This window comes from Mandrillus leucophaeus, unplaced genomic scaffold (assembly GCF_000951045.1).
Source record: "Mandrillus leucophaeus isolate KB7577 unplaced genomic scaffold, Mleu.le_1.0 Scaffold560, whole genome shotgun sequence".
In the NCBI taxonomy this organism is placed as follows: Eukaryota; Metazoa; Chordata; class Mammalia; order Primates; family Cercopithecidae; genus Mandrillus; species Mandrillus leucophaeus.
In genome coordinates, this window is record NW_012106031.1 from 1,424,376 (window position 1) to 1,446,937 (window position 22,562).

The 22,562-nt window shown below is 34.1% G+C and overlaps 1 protein-coding gene across 1 annotated transcript in view; it reads left to right on the top strand.

Moving 5' to 3' along the window:
* MAN2A1 (mannosidase, alpha, class 2A, member 1) overlaps nucleotides 1-22,562 on the top strand; it is a 162,313-nt gene that overhangs the window by 59,170 nt on the left and 80,581 nt on the right. The window contains exons 6-10 of the mRNA XM_011998208.1: nucleotides 3,766-3,939; nucleotides 6,633-6,819; nucleotides 11,062-11,239; nucleotides 15,770-15,972; nucleotides 18,705-18,887. Of these exons, the coding sequence (XP_011853598.1) occupies nucleotides 3,766-3,939; nucleotides 6,633-6,819; nucleotides 11,062-11,239; nucleotides 15,770-15,972; nucleotides 18,705-18,887 (925 nt within the window). The remainder of the gene's footprint in view (nucleotides 1-3,765; nucleotides 3,940-6,632; nucleotides 6,820-11,061; nucleotides 11,240-15,769; nucleotides 15,973-18,704; nucleotides 18,888-22,562) is intronic.

The window sequence follows — 22,562 nt, forward strand, 5'->3', positions numbered from 1 at the left end:
GAGATGGTATCTCATTGTAGTTTTGATTTGTATTTCTCTAATGACCAGTGATGATGAGCTTTTTTTCATGTTTGTTGGCTGCATAAATGTCTTCTTTTGAGAAGTGTCTGTTCATATCCTTTGCCCACTTTTTGATGGGGTTGTTTTTATGTAAATTTGTTTAAGTTCCTTGTAGATTCTAGATATTAGTCCTTTGTTAGATGGCTAGATTGCAACAATTTTCTCCCATTCTGTAGGTTGCCTTTTCATTCTGATAATAGTTTCTTTTGCTGTGCAGAAGCTCTTTAGTTTAATTAGATCCCATTTGTCAATTTTGGCTTTTGTTGTCATTGCTCTTGGTGTGTTAGTCATGAAGTCTTTGCCCATGCCTATGTCTTGAATGGTATTGCCTAGGTTTTCTTCTAGGGTTTTCATGGTTTTAGGTCTTATGTTTAAGTGTTTAATCCATCTTGAGTTAATTTTTGTGTAAGGTATAAAGAAGGGGTCCAATTTCAATTTTCTGCATATGGCTAGCCAGTTTTCCCAACACCATTTATTAAATAGGGAATCTTTTCCCCATTGCTTGTTTTGTCAGATTTGTCAAATATCAGGTGGTCTTTATATATTTTGATAATCTTATTCTTGCATGAAGGCATTAAATCTTTTTGATGAGCTTTCCAGTTTTGTTAGCAAATGTGCCCCCTTTATAAAATTTTGGATTTTTCTTATATTGTACCTTTTCCTAAGTTTGCCTCTTACCCTCCTTTTAACAAGTATTGCCAAGAAAAACTCTAGCAGGACCCTGGGTTCCTTTTTAAGTCTCTCCCTTGTTCTCACCTCCTTTCATATCAAAGTTTTTAAAAATATAGTTTACACTCTCTCTTTTCTACATTATTCAGTCTCAGTGACTCTTTATTCCATTGCAGCTAGGTTGTTACCCCTGTGGATCCAATGGTTTTGATGTGGAAAAGATCACCAGTGATGTGGTATAATTGTTAAATTGAATGGACACGATAAACTCTTTAACATCACTACACTGTCTGATACTGATTTTTATCTTTTTTGTAAGCTTATTATGTCCTCATTATTTGGACAGTACGTACTCCTTTTTTTAATTTTATAACTTTTGATGTAATTTTTAACTTATAAAGGTGACATCATAGTACTTGGGAAGGACTCCCATGTATCTTGTACATTGATTCATATGTATATTTTTGTGAATCATTTGAGAGTAAGTTGGAGGTCCCCTGTACCCTTATCTCTAAATACTTCATTGCGTATTTCCTAAGAAATAAGGACACTTTTATATATAAATAGAATAAAGTTATCAAATCAGGAATGTTAACAGTGATACAGTAGGACAGTTTGGTCCACAGATTGTATTCAGATTTTGTCAATTATTTCAATCTTGTCTTTTATAAGAGCTGCTTTTCCCCCCAGCCAGTCAAGAATGGAATCCATGGTCCTACATTGCATTTAGTTGTCCTGTCTCTTTAGTTTCCTTTTATTTGAAACTGTTCCTTAGTCTTTCTTTGGGTTTCTTGATCTTTATATTTTTGAAGAGTAGAGCCACTTTTGTAGAAATTCTATTTGACTTTGTCACTTTCTTCATGATTGGATTCAAGTTATTTATGTATTCTGCCTATCTACCTGTTTGTCTGTCTAGTTACAGTATCACTGCAGTAATGTGATGTCCCGTTGTCCTCACTGCATCATATCAGGAGGCATGTAATGTCTCTGTCCCAGTGCTTGTAATAATAGGAACGACTAGTTAGGGTTTGTCTGCTAAGTTTCTCCATTGTGTTAGATTTTTGCCCTTTCTAATTAATTTGTGGGAGGTACAATGGGAGTGAATATTCATTTCCTCAGCCAACTCTCATGTTTTTGTTTTAGTGTCCATTGATGATTTCCTAATTCCTTCTATAATTGCTAGTTGGCATTCTACTAAAGAGAAGAGCTTTCCGTCTTATTTTCTGTTTATTTATTTATATCAGTATGGGCTCATAGATTGTTAATATTCCGTGGATTATGATGCATTATTTATTTTCACGCCTCAGTTGTCCCAGATTTGGCCATTGGAAGCCTCTTTAGTCTTTTCCTGAGTTATTTTAATATGTTCCCATGATTCCTTGACTGTCTCTTTATGACACAAGAATATATTCCAGGCTTATCATGTACTTTCCTGGCTTCAGCCTTGGAATAAGCTATTTCTTTCAGGTTTTTCTTTCTTTGTAAAATGATTGGTATGTAGAGGCCAAGATCTGGGAGCTAAGGTGTGGTCATTGGTATTGAGGTTTTATTGCATCTAGGTTCTTCAAGTGCACTGAGTTGGGAAATTTGTGTATGTTTGTGAATATGCATATAGATACCTATATCTATATTTTTATATTTCTTTACTAAAAACCATAAGTTAGTACCAATATTTCCTGTTGTAATGCAATATCATAGGGTACATTCCAGTCTTCTACATTTGTAGTTACTTACAGTGAAAATCCTGGCTCCCTTGTTCTCATTTGTTCAGTCTTAGAATACATGAAAGCTACCTTCGGAATTATTAAATCCATGCTACCACAAAACCCAAAGTTACTAAATAGAGTTCAATATTTCTTTTTAGTTTTTGGATGTAAATATGTGAAATGCAGAAATCTTATGTGGTCAGTTCTTTTAGTTTTGACATACGCTCTTTTTGAGTTTTGATTATATACCCTTGGTCCCCTATAGATCCTGACTTTTCCTTATTGTCCGTTACTGGCTCCCCATCTCTATGTTCTTCTTTAGTATTGTTTACAAAGTTCTCTTTGCTGTCTTGTGTGTTACTTTGTGTTATACTTACTTGAATGATAGCCTCTGCAACTAGAGTCAAGATCTAATTTAACTCGTTTTTGTAACCCTGGGGTCTTTCATCATCTTAGGTAAGGTGCTTAAAAGGTGTTTGAATGAAAAAAACACACGCAGCAATATTACTTATGTCCATTTTTAAGTTGTAAGTAGACAGTTTATTTGAGAATCCCAAATAATTAAAACATCAGATTTTTATAATGCTAGATGAACAGTCTTATTAATTCTAACCTGTACATTTATTTTTATTTTTATTTATTTATTTTTTTTTACATTTTATCCTCTGTGAAATTGAGATGTATCTGTAGTCAGTAGTTTGCATTATTGGTGTGAGCCAGCTGTGAGAAATCACTGGCCCCTTTCAAGGCAGAGTGAAAGCACCAGCTTCATAATGTCTTAAGATTTAATAAAATATGGTATAATTATTTTGGCCAGTTCTGCCACTGTATCATAAGATGATTTGGGGCTTTTGTGAGGTGTAAAAGACATACTAAAAAATCCTTAATGTTGGGGTTGGGAAATGTAAGTCGAAATGAGTTACGTTACTTTTCTTTATCGTCTAATAGTTCCAGGGTTATCCAGCTCCACAGATCACAAGACTGTGAGATCCTTCCAGGAAGGGCCCTGGTCCTGTTTATTCTCTACCTCTAGTTAATGGCAGTGGCTTTATAATAGGTAAAAGATGTTAATGGCTAAAAGATGGCAGTGTTTATTTCAACTCTAACTGATTAATTTCAATGAGCATCTCCTGCCTGTGTGGATAGGCAGTGGCACAACCCTCCCTTCCTGATATCTTGCTGGGAATACTTGGCAGAAGATAATGCTGGGTAGGTCCTTGGTCTGATATCTCTAGGAGACTATACAACATTGATGAATCTGAATGTGTTATGACTTCTTTTTATTTCATTTATCAGTTAAAAAAATAACACTTATCATCTTTATCCACAGGAGTGAAACCTCGGTCCGGCTGGGCTATTGATCCCTTTGGACACTCACCAACAATGGCTTATCTTCTAAACCGTGCTGAACTTTCTCACATGCTTATCCAGAGAGTTCATTATGCAGTTAAAAAACACTTTGCACAGCATAAAACATTGGAGTTTTTTTGGAGACAGAATTGGGGTATGTAGGGTTTGATGAAAGCTGATCCCACTTGTCCTAGATACTGTTTCACAAGGGTTATGAACTCATGCCACTGTGGGTTTTGTTCTCTGCCAGTCTTGAAAAATCAGGTAACGTAAAGATACTCACTCTTGTAATTATTTTTCCCATGTACCTGTGTCAAGATTCTTCTAAGTAATAATGCAGATATTTATGGAGCATAGGAGAATCTTTTTATGACTAAAGAAAGTAGATAAATATGAGTTAGTATTTTGCCAATAATGCTTTCTCTTGCTTCTGTTTTAGAAAGCACATGTTTTATCACAAATTTGAACATGCATTAGAACTGATACCAGTCATGTATCTTATATTCAGCCAGTTTTCCTTCCTTCTGTCTCTCTTGTCTCTACATCTTGTAAGAATTGCCTTTTAAAGCCTTAATCCTGTCCTCCTAAAACAGCCCTAATATCAAAATGCCACCTATTTTCACAGTGTGTTCTGTGGCCACGCAGGCATTCTAAGGATATACTTCTGCAGTTCTTTATTAGGAGAGAGGAGACAAGGTCTAGGCCTCTTGGGAGGCCTTTGCCTTTCTCAACCCCCATTTAATTCAGACCACCTTATTTTCTATTTATCGAGCCTTTATTATGGGCCATGTATTATGTTACCTCTGCTTTATATTCATTCTCATTTAATATTTTTAATATTATTACTTTTTTATGGTGAAGAAATGGAGGCTTAGATATGAGAAGCCATTTGCCAAAAATCATATAGGTCATACATAGAGAGCAGAGATTTGAATCTAGTTCTGTGTAGTTCCTGAAGCCCAGGCTCCTAACCTGTGTCATTGTGTTCTCAGTAAAATTTCATCTGAAAGAAATATTTTGTTTATAAAACAGTGTTTGAGAAATTACTGCATTACATTATACTTGTTTTCTTGTATAATCTAGACCCCTTAAGTGTTTCAGAAAAATCGTTTGTAAATCTAGACAGTAACTTTCTTATATGTACTCCTGTTTTTTCAGTAAGGAAAGCAATGGCTATATAGTTTCTTAATTCTAGAAAATTAAACCTGTAGGGAGAACAAGAACTTGTAGGGGATTGCATTCTGTGTAGTTTGATCAAATGCTAAGGAGCATACTAATTTGAAAAACAAAGAACCGTTAATTTGAAGAATCCCTACCTAAACAATTGTCCATAAATATCAGTTAGTAAGAAATTATTGAGTACTTAAATATTTTAGTGCTTAAATTTAATATTTAAATATTGTGCTAGGAAGAAATATTGAAAACATCCTTGCTTATAGGGAAATTCCAGTCTAATTTGATAAAATACAGATACAGCCAAATGTAGCAGATAAAATAAAGTATGTAAATTAGCTACAAAAGAGTAGAGCATAAGGAGAATTAGTGGGGTATGGAGTATGTCCTTATCCATAGGAGAGAAGAGTTTTAGGGTTTGTGACAACCTTTTGTGATGACTATATGCTCATAGCAAGCATTAGTGACCAGCATCTACAGTGTCACAGTTTTGAATATGATTCAGTGAAACAGCTGACAGCACTGAAACACATAGATTTTAACAATTTTAAATTTGGAAAATAACGGTTAATTATTTTAACTAAGTTGATAAAACTGGAATATTCTAGGACTTACCTGATACATTTGAACATGTTGCTTTTTAAAAAATGTTTTCAAATTAAGTTGAGCTTGTTCATGTGTTCCAGTTCTTAATGAAGCAGTTGTTTTCACTTATTAAAAATGTAAATTTTTTTTTGTCTTTCTGTTACGTAAGCAATACATACTCATTGCTGAATATTGGAAATCCATACATAAATAAAGGGTGGAGGTTATTTAAAAGCTCAGGGTCATATTCACAAAGATAGCTTTTAACTACTAGTTAGGTCCTCCAGTCTCACTTGTTGATAGGCTTCTCACCTCTCCAGGCCAGTGGTATCAACATGTGATAACATTATAATTTTAATTAAAAGTAATTCTGCATCAGGAATCAGAGCTCATTTTCCATATCTTATTTGTTTTGTTTTTATTTTTGTTTCACTTTCTGAAAATTACTTTTTCTTTTCCTGTGCTTCTTCGTTGGTAAAAAGTTTCATTGACTAACTCATTCTTGGTAAACATGGGGCGAGACTGTAGATTCTTCTGGGTTGTACATCCTCTCCTCACCATAAGAGGAAATTTTCTCCAAGAGCGAATTTCTCCAGTGTTTTTTTTATAAGTCTATGTTCCACACTTCTTCCTTTGTTCTTCCATCCCTTTTTTACTCTCTTCTTCTCACCCAGTCTCTGCAGCTAATATCATGGTATCTCTCAGTGAATCCTGTTACCTGAATTGGGAACAGATATGGCAGGAACTGGCAGCTAGGGATGGACGTGGTTTTGGATGAGCCAGTTGTAACTTTTACTACTGTTCAGTTTGTATCCCTCCAGGTCAGCTGGCGCTGGTTCATGGTGGGGCTTTCCTGTCTCTGCTATGCTTAGATAGAAGAGGTAGATAGAGACTGAGATGTGTGAGTATCTTCCTTCAGACAGGTGGCCCATTAAATGGTGCTGGGGTGTGTGTTATGAAAGTTAAAGGGGCTGCTGATTCAGAATAGAGCTAAATCAGCATACTTTGTGTAAAGTAATGACATTTTGAATATTTTTTGGGAAAATAGATTTTATAAATGCAGGTTTGTGTGTTGGCTCTTTATTTTAGATCTGGGATCTGTCACAGATATTTTATGCCACATGATGCCCTTCTACAGCTATGACATCCCTCACACTTGTGGACCTGATCCTAAAATATGCTGCCAGTTTGATTTTAAACGGCTTCCTGGAGGCAGATTTGGTTGTCCCTGGGGAGTCCCCCCAGAAACAATACATCCTGGAAATGTCCAAAGCAGGTATGAAAATGCGTATTTCATAAGACATCGTCTTGAATAAAGTAGCCACTCAGCTGCTAGTTGCTGAAGGGTTGAACAAATGGGCTTCAGTAGCCAACATTATCCTCATTTGAAGTATGCATTCAAACCAGATCTAAAGCAAGTTAAAAATGCCAGAGCCTTGACTATGCCTGTTATGTGTTACATTTTAATGGAAAGTGAACAATACTGGATCAATATACAATGGATAACCTATAATACACTATTATTACCATCTCCTTTGCCCTCATTATAAAAGCCTTCTACTGTGTTTGATTGATTTCATATACTTTTGTTGATAATAAAACTTCTGGTCCCTATTGTACAAATTGGTAAGAAAAGCAATTCAACTGCAAAAACACATTTATTGAAATGGAACACATAAAGAATGTAATTATCTGTTCCCCTAATAACAATTTCAATAGTAGTGAATGCTTCCCAGCTCTGGTGTATACACATCTTTGCATCATTCTGATGTTTTTGACTTATAGTAAACTTTAATTAGGAATATTTATACTTAAATACATTTAAATAAAAATCAAAGGTATGAATCATTTCTTTAGAAGAAAATTGTACTAATGATGGAAGCATCTCATTAAACCAACTTACATGTAGTTTCTAATATTGGTACTTTTAAGTTTAATTTCTTCACTTAAAAATTAGTGTATTAAAATAAAACATGGTGGTGTAATATAAAAACACTAAACTCTGCTAGGAAAATAATACAGCCCATTAAATAAATTAAATAAATAAATTTTTGCACTATTAAATCAGCTTATTTTAAAAAGAGAAGTCACTTTAAAAAAATGTGTGTTAGGAAGAAGGTGAAATGAGATCTTTTACCTTCAATGAGTCCTTAGAATCACAAAGAAGATACTCTTTGTGAGCCTTTCGCTGTGGCAGACATGAAAGTGTTTTAGCATGGCAGCCTTCTTAAAGTCATGGAGCCCTTCTATCAAAATCTGACTTTAATAGTTGTTTAGAAAAACTGCCCAAGGTTACGGATTGACTTGGTTTCATTTTCTTGGTTCCTACAGCCATGAGAACCAGTGAGGAATTCAGAAAAACCTGCTTTCTAGTTAGGGTTGTGCTAAGTAGGCATAAGAGAATAAGCCAGTATATTGTGTGGCAGAAGGTGTAATGAAAAGGAAGGGTTGAGTGTGGGGGCATCCTGGCCTGTGTAGGTGGGCAAATAGCTGTTTATATTTACAGGTATTTACACTACTCTCTGCTCAGGTGACCAGGGATGGGGAAGTTCTTACAAGTGAACCAGATGTTTCAGCTGGGGAGTCCCAGTGCTTTCATAGTATTGTGAGCCCTTTGTTATTTTTTGGGGGGGGTGGGGGAGTTGCTGCTGAGACTACCTGAGGCACATTATTGAGGAAAAGAAGGCTTTTTAAATAATCCTTTTGTTATGTCATCTAACCTTTCAACAGTTGTCCTTCAGGATGATACCTTGTGCTCAGTTAGTTCCAGTGGTTCTGAAAGTGATTTCCAGGCACCTGGGGGCATACTGTTGAATGAATGAGTCTATATAATACTTAGAGAGTTTTTCCTTTTTAACTTCTTGGCCAGGCGCAGTGGCTCATGCCTGTAATCCTAGCACTTTGGGAGGCCAAGGTGGGTGGATTGTCTGAGCTCAGGAATTCAAGACCGGCCTGGGCAACATGGTAAAACCCCGTCTCTACTAAAATACAAAAAAATTAGCCAGGCATGGCGGCGTGCACCTGTAATCCCAGCTACTCGGGAGGCTGAGGCAGGAGAACTACTAGAACCCGGGAGGCGGAGCTTGCAGCAAGATCGCCCTACTGCACTCCAGCCTGGGTGACAGAGCAAGACTTCTCTAAAATAAATAAATAAACAAACTTCCTAAAATTCTTGAAATGTTAACTCTACTGGTTAACTCAGATCCATATATCACCTTGTTTTTGACCTGATGATAAACTGAGATAAAACATAGGCATTCCAGCTCATTGGCCACTTTCAAGCGCCCCACTTTTTTTGAGACAGATTCTCTTTCTGTCACCCAGGCTGAAGTACAATGACACAATAGCTCACTGCAGCCTCCATCACCTGGGCTCATGCAATTCTCCCACCTCAGCCTCCTGAGTAGCTGGGACCACAGGTACATGCCACCATGCTCGACTAATTGTTTTAAAAAATTTTATAGAGATGAGGTCTCCCTGTGTTGTCCAGGATGGTCTCGAACTCCTGGGGTCAAATGATCCTCCTGCCTCGCCCTCCCAAGGTGCTGGCATTACAAGTATGAGCCACCATGCCTACTAGCCCTGTTCAACTTTTTAATGTCCCAAAGAAAATGAAATTTAACTATAATGTGCAGATGACATCTTTTGATATGTCCGGCTCAGCAGGTTCTTCTACTTTGCAAGTAAAGAAATACCATTCTTAGTCAAGTTCATTTTTGGTCAAGTACTATATATTTTAAGTTGGCCTTTTCTATTGACCGTCACATGATTTGATGTTTTAGGTATTTTCTTTTTCTTGGTTACAGTTAAGTTGACATTTCTTACCTGGTAAAATAAATCAGGAGCAAATTGCATCTGTATGTTTTCAAATGTGATGTCGAGTCAATTGATTTGTTATTGGTTCACCATATATTTAGTGAGTGTCTTCTTCCTGCCAGGCATTACAGGCTGGTCACTTGGGTTTCCCAGTGTTGACACTTTCTGGACAGGCTTGAGAGTTAGGATAGATGTGAAGTGTTAAAGGCATGCCATTGACGTTTGTGATTTCTTTTCTCTATATGTGTTTTACATGTATATAATACAAGATATTGCATATCTGATAGTAAACCCTTTTTTATGCTGGCTGCCTAGGAAATCTAGTTGGAGCTCAATTTTGTCTTGTATCTATGATTTATATATTTGATTTTTTTTTCTCATTTTTTTTTTTTGGTAGCCTTCTTTCTATGTGGAATCTCATTCTTCATGTATTTTTTATTATAAGTAACCTGAAAGTGTTTTGGCAAATGTGGAATGTTAGCAAATTACTAGTAAAGATAAAGTAATGTGCTAATGTCAGAAAACTAAGCATTATATGTTACATAAGGACACTGTGGTTATATTTTGCTCACCAAGGTATTATGTTGCTGCTAAAATTTTATATTTGCAATGCATTTTCAGAGATTATAAATGTAAAAAGGACCATATGAGATTTAGTTAAATGTTTTTAATTTTTATAAAATGCTTCATTCCATCATTAGTGTTCTTTGCAATACTTTCATAAGTTTTTATGTTGTGAATTAGAATTTACTTTTGGATGATTCTTGAAGTGAAAATTGGAATACTAAGTATAAAAATACTTGTCATTTAATCACTAGTTTCTTAAGCTTTGTCTTTGTAAACATTGTGAACTGCTCTGGGTTCATCCACTTGTATAATTTCATTTTCACAAGCCCTTTCTCTTAGTTTGTATTCTCGGACTTTCTTAAATGATGCCCTAATTCAGTGATTTCCAAAGGATATTCTGCAGTATACTATAATAGAATATGAAATATAAAAGCTATTCCATCAAGCTATTGGTTAGAGTCCAGAGAGGTAGAAACCAAAATAGCTAATTCAACTCCTAATCCTTATCTGATGGTCAGTATTGAAAATCTGTGACAAATACTCAGATTATTGGTGGCAGGTGACAAGTGTGCTGATTTTTTTTTCTTTAGAAGAGAAAATATGACTCTATAAAATGTTATAGATTAACATTTATTCTCTTTTGGTTTTGTTCAAAGTATACCTTTTTCTGTGTTTAATCAAATAATTTTAGATTAGAGAAAGGAATATTAAGACAAAGCAAACTTCAAAGTCTGTATATGTGGGAAATCCTTATTGTCTTACTAGATAAATTATTTTAACACATGTGCTATCTGGTATTCAATCTCTGTGACTGGGCTTTAGGAAGTCATTGGTATCCCATTTATTATATGCCAAGTTGGTATATGACCATATTTCTCCAAAGATAATTCATTGGAAACCTATGAGTTTTTCCTACTGATAAGAATTTATGAATATTTTAAAAGGATAATGAAAATTAGTATGATAGTTTTTTAAAAAAATCTGTCTTTAAATTATACTAACTTTGCAGATAAAATATACAATAATTTCTTTTAATATACTTTTGAATTTGGTTATTTCCTTTTTAATCAGTTGTCACATTCAGTTTTTCTTAGTCAAATTCATATTTTCTGGTTTTTTTTTTTTTTTTTTTTAGGGCTCAAATGCTACTAGATCAGTACCGAAAGAAGTCAAAGCTTTTTCGTACCAAAGTTCTCTTGGCTCCACTAGGAGATGATTTCCGCTACTGTGAATACACAGAATGGGATTTACAGTTTAAGAATTATCAGCAGCTTTTTGATTATATGAATTCTCAGTCCAAGTTTAAAGTTAAGGTAAGGAGAAAATATTTATGATTCCATATTTGAAGTTGAGCCTTTATTATTAAATGAGACTATAAACAGAAATCCTTAGCTTCTTTGTCCTACATCACAGTGCTTCTTAGAATATATAATTATTGTGTAAAAGTATAATCCATTAGGAAGAAAATTATTATATGCTATAATTCCATATCTAAAGCTGTCCCGTTCCTACCACTGCTTGAGGATTAAAGAGGAATTTACTTTTATGTGATTGAAAATTATGTGATTGAAAATAGTTGTGATATTTAGTCTTCAGGGACGCCCTGTTTTTGTTGTTTTTTCTTTAACCAACGTTGAAAGTCTGTTATTTCTCTCTGACAGCTGCATCCTTGTGATTTAGTAGCATGACTGGCAGATGCAGATGAACATGTCATGAATTTTGCAAACAAATGTCCTATGTCCAGAGAATACACTAGCATTTTTTTTTAAGTGAGAAGACTTCTAAAATTAATCATTTGCCTATGGTTCTTACTCTTTTTTTTTTCTTATGGAAAATTTAAAGTGTACTGTAAAGTTCTGAAAATAGCAAAAATTGTTCCCTTTCTCCCCATATCCATGACTCAGCTACATTATTCTTCAACTCAAGACCACTTTTGTTTCAGCCATGCCCCACTGCTGTCTCACTCCTCCCCACAGGATTATATTGAAACCAATCTCAGATTTCATGTAGTTTCATCTGTAAAGGTTTCAGTATGTATCTCTAAATTATAAAGTTTCTGTTTAAAAATATAACCGTAATACCATTATCACACCTAAAAAACTAGCAATAATTTCATGATACATATCTGGGCAGATTCAGATTTTCCTCATCTCATAAAAAACAATTATTTTAACATACAATTTGTTTGAGTCAAAATTCAAGCAATAGTCATATATTGCATTTGATCAATAAGTTTTTTAATTACAAAATTGATTTTTTGTTGATACATAATTGTGTATATTTATGGGACACCTATGAATTTTGATACATGCAGAGAATGTATAATGATCAAACCAGGGTATTTAGGATATCTACCACTTCAAACATTTATCATTTCTTTGTATTGGGGCAATAGTCTAAGTCTTTTTTTTTAATGTGTGTTAGAGACTCTACATAAGAAGATTAATTATTCAGCATGTTTATCATTTTGCATATTGACCTGTAAAAGTAGAACATATGTGAAAATACTATAGAAAGCAAGTGATGTTACTGTTTAGGAAATTTGAAAGCTGATGGTAAACCATAGTTTAGTAAGAATTCAAGTTTATTAAACAAACCTAAGTAATATCAAATAGATAAATAAACCTAATAAAATATCAAGTTTATTCAGGATCGTTACAGCTGAATTTTTATCAGATTATGAACTAGGATCATAGGCACATGATCCTAGTAAAGCACATGTTCCGCTTTAGTATATATTGTCAAACTATTCCAAAATAGATGCATCAGTTGTTGTGTTGTATAAGAGTTTCAGTTGTTCCACACCCTTTCTTAGTTTGCATTGTCAGGATTTTTGTTTTCTATTTTTATCCTTTTGATAGATGGGATGGTTTTATTTTTTATTTCTCCCGTGGTTAATGAGGTTGAGCCTCTTTTCATATGTTTATTGCCATTTAGGTATCCTCATTTGTGAAGTACCTATTTAAGTCTTCTGATGATTTTTTAATTAAATTGGGTTGTCTGTCTTTTTCTTACTGTTTATAGCTCTTTGGTACATTTTGAATTCTATCTTTTTTCATGTAAAATATATGCAAGTGTTGTCTCCTACTATGTAGCCTGCATTTTCACTTTCTCATGCTGTCTTTTGATGGACAGAAATTTTTAATTTTAATTAATTAATTGTAACTATTTTTCTTTATGTTTAGAACTTGTTCTGTTTAAAAATTTTTTGTTTATCATGTGGTTGTGAAGCTACATTCTTATGAAGCTATCCTCCAGAAGCTTTATTGTCTTGCCTTCAACATTCAGATCTATAATCTATCTGAAATGGATTGCTATGAATTGTGTGAGGGTAGGGATCAAGATACATTTTGGCTTATGTAGATATCCAGCACCGTTTATTGAGAAGACCATACTTTCTTCCACAGCACCACAGTGCCATCTTTGTCATTAATCATGAATGAGACTGCATTTGTGTGTGGGTCTGTGTCTACACTCTCTGTTCACTTTTATTGGTCTGTTTGTCTCATCTCACACTGTCTTAATTATTAATACTACAGTTTTGTAATAGGTTTTAATATCTGATAGTAAAAGTCTTCTAGTTTTGTTCTCCTTCCCAAGATTGCATTGGTTACTGTTAGTCCTTTGTATTTCTACATAGGTTTAGGTCATCTTTTAAATTTCTACCAAAACAAACAAAAAAAAATTGAAGGGGATTTTGATTGGGATTGCATTGAATCTTTTTTTTAATTTGAGCACAAATAACTACAATTATTGGGCCATCTAATCGATTAACATGGTGTATTTTGTGTATTAATGCAATTGACTTTTGCATTTTAGTCTTGTATCCAGTAACTTTGTTAAATTAATTTATTATATTTGTGGATTCTTCATGGATTTCCTATGTATGAATAATGGCATATTTATGTCTTCCTTTCCAAAACTTTAAATCTTTCAATTTACTTTCTTACCATGTATGATGGCTGTGTCCTCTAGTATAATGTTGAGTAGGTGTGGTGAAAGCAGACATAATTTTCTAAGAGAGAAAACATTCATGGGTCATAATGTTAGCTGTAGAATTTTGTAGGTTTCCTTTATCAGATTATGGAATTTTCCTTATATTCTTCTTTTACAGAGTGTTTTTTCATGACCAGATACTAAATTTTATTATTTTCTTCTTCTGGGACATTGCTTTCTGTTAGGCCTTTATGTCTTGTGCAGTGATTGGACCAGTACCCCAAGATGAAAATTTGGTAGAGTATAGGGTCCACCTTAATTCATTTTCTTTCTCTCCAACATTTTTGTCCCGTAAGTTCTGGCTACTTTAGTTCTTTAATGTCTTCAGAGCTTTTTCTTTCTGTAGTTTATCTAGTTATATCTGTTTCTTATGGGATACTTAAAGTTACTTTGTCTGAACTGGAAGCATACATTTATTTTCTTTTAATGAAATGGAGAATAAAAGTAAATAACTCAGTTCAGATGGCTGAAAAATCGACATAGAATAGCCAAGACAGTCATTTTGCCATTTGATCATCATTTAACTATTTTTGTAATTTTTCTTATGTGTTGTCCAGGCTGGAATGCAGTGGCATGATCTCTGCTCACTGCAGGCTCCGCGTCCCGGGTTCACGCCATTCTCCTGCCTCAGCCTCCTAAGTAGCTGGGACTACAGGACTACAGGCACGCCCGGCTAATTCTTTTGTATTTTTAGTAGAGATGGGGTTTCACTGTGTTAGCCAGGATGATCTCCATCTCCTAACCTTGTGATCCACCCGCCTCAGCTTTCCAAAGTGCCGGGATTACAGGTGTGAGCCACCGTGCCCAGCCAGTTGTAAACTTTTTACTTAGAGCCCTATTCACTGTAATGTGGATAGACAGAGAAGTTATGTAATATGCTCAAAACACATGTCAGATAAGTGGTAGAGATGGAATTCAAACCTATACTATTGCTACCTTGAATCAAAATGACTTGCAATATCTGTATTTGTGTGTGTGTGTGTGTTTGTGTTGTATGTATGTGTGTAGGAAACAACAAAATCAGCATCTTTCTTTTAAAAGGAACACATTCCCTGTTAAATAATCTATTTATTTTTGACAGGACTGCCTTTTAATATCTGTTTACAAGATTTGGTTTAGTGTTTCTTTTTGTCTTTGATTTGTAGAATAGTTTGAACTCATAAAAACAAATTTCTTACTGCTGATTTAAATAATTAGTCGGAAAGACCAGTGTGTTTAAGCAGCAGACTTGCCATTCTTATCACTCTTTGTATTTAACTTCTACTCAGTGTTACCTACTGGTAGAGTAAGTCCATTTTTTTTTAAAATGACCTGCTGTTCTTAAAGTCTCTTCTTCACAAGAACTCAACTGGGGGAAAAGGGAGATAGAGAAGGGTATGATATATGAAATACCTTATGGCTAACAAAATTATTCTTCTAGACTTTATGGCTAATAAAACTGTCATTCTAGACTTCTGGAACACTTTAATATGTCTTTTATTTTTGCTGCTGCCCTCGTCTTTCATTTATCTGGATTAATCCATGCCCAAATTATTGTGCACTTTGAAATTCTAGAGATATGTAGGAGTTTTCATATTCACTGATTTGTAGATCTGCATAGCTCTTCTCTTAACTGCTTAAGTGTATAAGTTTTCCCTTAGTTTAATTTGAACCTTAATGCAAGTAAAAAAAAAAAAAGTCACTATTATTTTCTTCTCTGCTTCTGATTTTTACAAAATCTGAGCTATGTGTTCATCTTAACTTGGAAACACATCTTAAGTATTTATTACTAACTTTTCCTAACAGTGTAAGAAGTAAATAATTTTAAGGTAGAATGAATAATTGAAGTGCATTTTTTTTTAAACTAGATACAGTTTGGAACTTTATCAGATTTTTTTGATGCACTGGATAAAGCAGATGAAACTCAGAGAGACAAGGGCCAATCGATGTTCCCTGTTCTAAGTGGAGATTTTTTCACTTATGCTGATCGAGATGATCATTATTGGAGTGGCTATTTTACATCCAGACCCTTTTACAAACGAATGGATAGAATCATGGAATCTCATTTGAGGTACTTTTACCTTTCTGTAGCTACATCTATTTCTTCACTTTCTTTATATTATCATAACCTTTTGTAGTTTTTCATAATATATATCATTCGTGTAGTACATTATGTAGTGTTAAGCTCTAATTAAGCACTTAAGGTAATTGTGAAATTTTAATGCAGTCAGAAATATGTCTCCAAACTATAATCAAATTATTACATAGGTTTTTGTTCTGGAAGAAAAAATAGTTTATTTAATTAGATTTTTAAGGAGTTGTATTCTGCATTTTGTATTTTTCTAATTAATTTTCCTATGTTATTTGCACACCATATTAATATTCAGTGACATCATCATGAGTGTCTGCAGGCTAGTAATCTGATGGGCTTCTCATTGGAAACATAGGTGAGCATCAAAGAAGCAAATAGGGCCTCCCAGCATTGAAATATGAGCTTCAAAGTTCACAATCCAAAACTAATGTATTTTGTATGTCGGAGAAGTTTAGACTAGGTTTCGTCTCAGTTCTTACATACTTATTTGAAGCACATTTCTGTAGGCACAGTTATCTGCATAGAACAGCATTTGAAAAAATGATGACTGGTGGGGCAGACAATGATTGAACATGTAAATGGATGCAGAGAAGACAGAAAAGTCTGTAGAAAACATAAAAACACTTAACTGACCCTATCCAGGAAACCTTTCAATCACTGATACAATGTTCTATTGTGATGGGATCTATTTCTGCACTGTCCAATATGGTAGTCATTAGGCACATGTGACTACTGAGCACTTGAAATGTGCCCATTTAATTTTAATTAATTTAAATGTCAATAGCCATGTGTGGCTATGGCTATCATATTGGAGAGCATGGTCCTAAATAACAGAGGCTGATTGTTGATAAAGTTAAACTACTCCAGAGGCCCCCAAGGCTTTCTCTATGTATAGACCACTAAAATAATTCCTTTTCATGTTGAATCTTGATGTTTGAGTTAGATTGTACTTACTCTCTTTTATATACTAGTGGACATTGATTACATTTTGGAAAGGCTTTTTATTAAAAATTATGAATTTTCTTAAGAGTTTTTTTTATATGGTAGTGTTTTTTTATTAATATTGTGCTGCTATTAAATATTACTATTTCAAAAGCCTAACCTTTTACTGTTACTTGTAATATGCCTGAAAAATATATCTCATTTAAAAAAATTATTTTCATTATTATAGATACATATTAGTTGTACATATTTATGGAGTATATGTGATATTTTGATATAAGCATACAGTATATAATCATAATAGTTTGTATATTCATCATTTATGTGTTTCAAAATAACTAAAAGTAGAATTGGAATGTTTCTAACACAAAGAACTGCTTGAGGTAATGGAATATATCTTATTAAATTTAAAATAATGTTTACATATTATAGTGTCTATCCATTCTTACCCTACAGAATATCAACCAGTTATCTCTTATACTATTTTAAACTTTTCTGTTATAAAGTGAAGTATATTCTCAATAATGTAGAGATCCTTTTGGACCACTGAATTAGTGATTTTTAAGTGTCAAGTATTTTTTAGTGGGAAAAAGAATATTGGTTTATCTTCATTTATTGAATGTATTCAAGACATTGTGGTTACTGCTAGTAATATATTTGGAAAATTCTGCTGTATTAAAACCAAAAAAACATACAATAGTTGTGACTTTGCAAATGTATTAATTTATACATAAGTTTGTCTGAAAATAGTAATGTTTCATCCCTCTGTTCATTTGTAAAATGTGGATAAAATATAAAAGTATAGGGAAGACAGTATTTCCCAAATCTTCCTTTTAACATTTTAGGATATCTGGATATGCATATGTACTCCTTTTAAAGCCAGGAATCTATTTTTTTTTTTAAGAGACAAAATCTTTCTCTGTTGCCCAGGCTGGTGTATAGTAGTGTGATCCTAGTTCACTGCAGCCTCAAACTCCTGGGCTCAAGTGATCCTCCCACCTCAGCCTTATGAGTAGCTATATGAGACTATAGGTGCATGTCACCACACCTGGCTAAGATACAGTCTTGCTATGTCCTCCAGGCTGGTCTTGAACTCCTGAGTTCAACTGATTTTCCTGCCTTGGTCTCACAAGATGCTAGGATTACAGGCATAAGCCACCATGCCCAGCTGACATCCTGTTTATCATTTTTCAGTTTGTATTGTTAAATTCTCCATGTTTGTTGTATGTTACCATTCAAAACTGAAACTAACCCTTGCCCCTGAGCTGTTCTTGGGCCATTATTTTCTGCCTCTCCTCTCCTCTCCTCTGAGTGTCCCATTCACCAACTATGCCTTTCTTTTTCATGTCTCTTACTGTATATATGTGAGAGTAAATGACATTATGATGTTCATGGTCTGTGTGTGTGTTGCTCTTGGAAAGAAGAAAGGGCAGAGAAATTTATCCAATTTTTCAGGTATTTTTTCATTATGTGATACATAAATAAGCCTGTCTTGCTGCCAACAGGTACTGGCTTATTTTCCAGGATCATCTAGAACAAGGACCCCTGATACCAGTGTAGACATGGTATTCTTTGATGATTGAGAATGCAAATGTGTTATATGGATACACTGGTCATTTTATGTGAATTATTATTACCAATATCTTTTTCATAAATTGCTTGTACTGCAATTATGGATTAAAAAATTTGAAAAGTATTGATGTCACATGTTTTAGATTATAAGCTAAAGTGTTTGTTTTAAAATAAAAATATGACTTTTATGCAATTAGGGCTGCTGAAATTCTTTACTATTTCGCCCTGAGACAAGCTCACAAATACAAGATAAATAAATTTCTCTCATCATCGCTTTACACGACACTGACAGAAGCCAGGAGGAATTTGGGACTGTTTCAACATCATGATGCTATCACAGGAACTGCAAAAGATTGGGTGGTTGTGGATTATGGTACCAGGTAATCTAATTATACAAAAATCATCTTAAAAAATCTTTGAAATTATGGGTAATAAGATTATATATTTTGATGAAGTTGTTAGTGCATATCAAACCACATTAACAATGATATCCCTCGTAAGTATTACTATAGCAAAACAGCACCGATATTCAAATTTTTTAAAGAAATCTGTTGACAAAATCCTAGCTGCACCAACTTTTTATTGCAATGCATTTCTGCAAATAGGGTAGTAAAATATTATTACTACTGTTTAAAGCTGATCCTGTTTTCTTCTAAATACAGTGTGGTGATTGGGGTTATCTTCTTGACCAAGGACTTGGCATCAAACAAAACATAGCTATAATCTGGAGAGATAAAGATTCCTACTTCATTGTATGTCAGTTTAATCTCATCCTATTTCATATCCAGTTGTTCTTGTGTATATATTTTTTAAGAGGTACATTGACATAATAAGCTGAGAATCATAGCCAGGAAAGAAAAAGACCTATAAACCTTATCATATATGGATTATATAAACCACTGGGAATGAGAAAGGATGACCTGGGTGTTGATATTAAAGCCATGTTTAAACTCATTGAAGGGCTGTCAGATGGGCGAGGGAGTAGAAGCTAAGTTATTTCTATATTAAAGAATTTGAACAATGAGTATAAGCATGGTCTGAGATAACAGAGGACTTGGCAAACAGAGCTTCCTAATAATGGGGAAGAAATCTTACCTTTTGTAGTAGGGAGTTCTCTGTCCTCATGCCAGACTTTGGATGACCATTCATTCATTAAGATCAGTGCAGCGGGGATTCCTAGATTGGGGAAGGAGTTTTGACTATTTTATTTACTATGGTTTAGACTATTCTTCCTGATACTGTTTTTTTTTATCAACAGTGTTGTGCTTTGATAATATTTTAAAGTCATTTAAAATATACTGTGATTTTCTTAAAGAATAGATTTAAAAAGTGAATATCTTTATTACTACTCCTTGATGAGAAAAGCATATACAATACATGAAATCAATGTTAAAAAATTGACTCACAACTTATATTACTAATTGTAGTAAATGTTAATTAAATTTTTAGTTACAATATTTTGGCTGGCTTTCTAGAAATTGGGGGAAAAAGATATTCTTGGGGTTTCATTAGTTGATTTCAGTCCTTAAAAAAAAACATTCAAAGTAGTATCTTGAATATCTTCTCCATTTTTTAATGGCAAGTATATTTGACACCCACCTATTGAGGTTGATCTGAGCTTAAAGTAGAAAATGCTCATTAGATGATAAAGATGGTATTTCTCCCACAGAAAGCATTTTTGAAAGTAAGGTCAGATCCTCCATTTTTCTTTCTCACCTGCTCCTGGCCTGCTTGGTTTGTTGAGAGTTTAAAAGTGAGTCTGCTTAGAATCAGACCAGGGCAGTGCTCCTAAGAGGACATGGAAAAGTCATTTTCCTACACTGCCCACTTGCTGTCTCTGGCTGTCATATTGAAAGAGATTTGCTTATAGGTCATTGAGCTTTGGCTACAGAACATTTTTTTATCATGACCTGTCTGGAAGAGCTATCATTGGTTCCTCCACAGGTTTTGTGTTGCTTTTGGCTTATAAAAACTTCCCTGTGCAGAATTGCATGTTAGAGAAGAAAAGGCGGTAATTCTCAAACTGTACTTGGCATTTGTAAATTTGCTATGGAAGTACTTCACACTTCATTGAAAAGTCATAAACAATTACCAAATCATTAGCACAGACATTTTAAGGAGGAAATTTCAAAACACAAGTTAGAGAATTATTAACAAAGAGGTAGTTAGTATTGGGTGTTCTCTTGAACTTGGACTGATGACTACTATTCATTCAGATTTGGCAGAAATGTCGCTGTGAACAAGTGTATGAATTAGTGGTGCATTTGGCTGCGAGTAATAGCAACCAGAAACAGAATAAATCCTGTCCTGCTTATTTTTATGTCATATGAAAAAAATCTGTAGACAACTGGTTCTGGTATGGCAGCTCTGCAGTGTCATCAGGCATTCAGGCCCTTCTTTCTCCTCTGCCATAGTAGGGGGAATCTGAGAGTGTGCTATCAACAATAGATCGAATGTGTGTATAGTTATAAACTGGAAAGCAAGAATACATATCGAATGTGTGTATAGTTATAAACTGGAAAGCAAGAATACATCATGGCATATTTGGAGATTAATTCTAATCATGGCATAAAAATTGAATTGGATTGGGGCAATGTTTGTAATAGACAGTCAGCTTAAAAGTATTAATAGATAATGTGGCTTGTGTAGAAGGGAAGAAGAAATGGTAATGAGGTCATTTAGAGAAATGTTTTAGAATTCTGCTAATTATTCCTAACTTGTAATTAAGGTAGGTGGGAGAAAACGGAACACAGGGTGAGCGTGAGGGTCCTAAAATGTAGACAACCTGTAGAGTAGCAGACATGCTAACATCTCCTTAATACAACAGCCATGACAGCAAACTAGGAACCTGTGATTCCCAAGTGACTTTTCCTGAACCGTATTCCATATTAATAGGATAAGTGGATGTTCAGAAATTAGAGGCCCTGAAAAAAATTCCGTATTAATGAAATGTTGAAACATTTAGAATTTTGTTTTACCCAGTGTTTCCCAAATGTACTGTGTTTCATTTTGTTTTGTTTTAAACAAAACAGTTCTATACATCCTGAGAAAACATTTGGGGAGTGATATATTGTAGTCTTTAGTACTCATCCTATGAGAAGGCTTCATGTGTGCCTTTAGGATGCAAATGTTGATGCCTGGCTTTGACTCAGTTTAATTAGGACTCTTTAATACATCTGTGGTTTTAGGTGGTGGAGAACATGACTTTCACTCTGCAGATTCAGGCTGCCTAATAAAGATAGCCCTGTAGACAATAGAAAGCAACTTAGGTTGAGGGTCTTATTGTCATAACTGAACCATATTCATTCATATGGTGTTTTAGTATGGTGAAAACACTTAACACTGTCTAGGAAAACATTTGAATATATTGGGAAATTTAATTGAATTATGGCATGAACTCAAATCCATAAGATTTTAGCATTAAAATTATAGATTTGCCATGTAAATATATTTAATTAGTAACATTGATCATGGTCACTTACATCTCTGAAGGAAATATTAATACTCTGCAAAAAAGAAGTTAACTTCTTTTACAGGTATTTTTGTTGTTGTTGCATGACAACAAAAATGTTTTTAAGGCATAGATCCAAAGTTGCTTTCTGTGTTAGAAAAAATAATATAATTGAAAATGTGATTAGCGAGGATTTTCTGCATAGTTCTCCAATATGAATTTGCCTATGGATGCCTGGTCTATAAAGCCTTCAAGAAACATAACTGAATTAGGGAAAAAAAAATCTTCAAGCAAGTTCCTTTTTTCCATGAGTAGTGCTTCAGCAGTAGCTGGTGATATACTGAGGATATATTTCAGAATTGGTCTGGAATCAATAGACTTGATTCCTTAGACTTAAAAATACAATTTGAATATAGTTAGTAATTTCAGTGACCAAAAAAATTGACAGGGATGAAGACAATTTCATTATTCACATCTGTCAAAAACTCTTGTCCTCCTAGTTCTCTTGAACAAGAACATGAAACTAAACAAAATATCTATTTTAATTCTTGGGGTATAACTTGTATACTAATTGAATTTTCTTGTGAGCTGAATTAGCTCATGT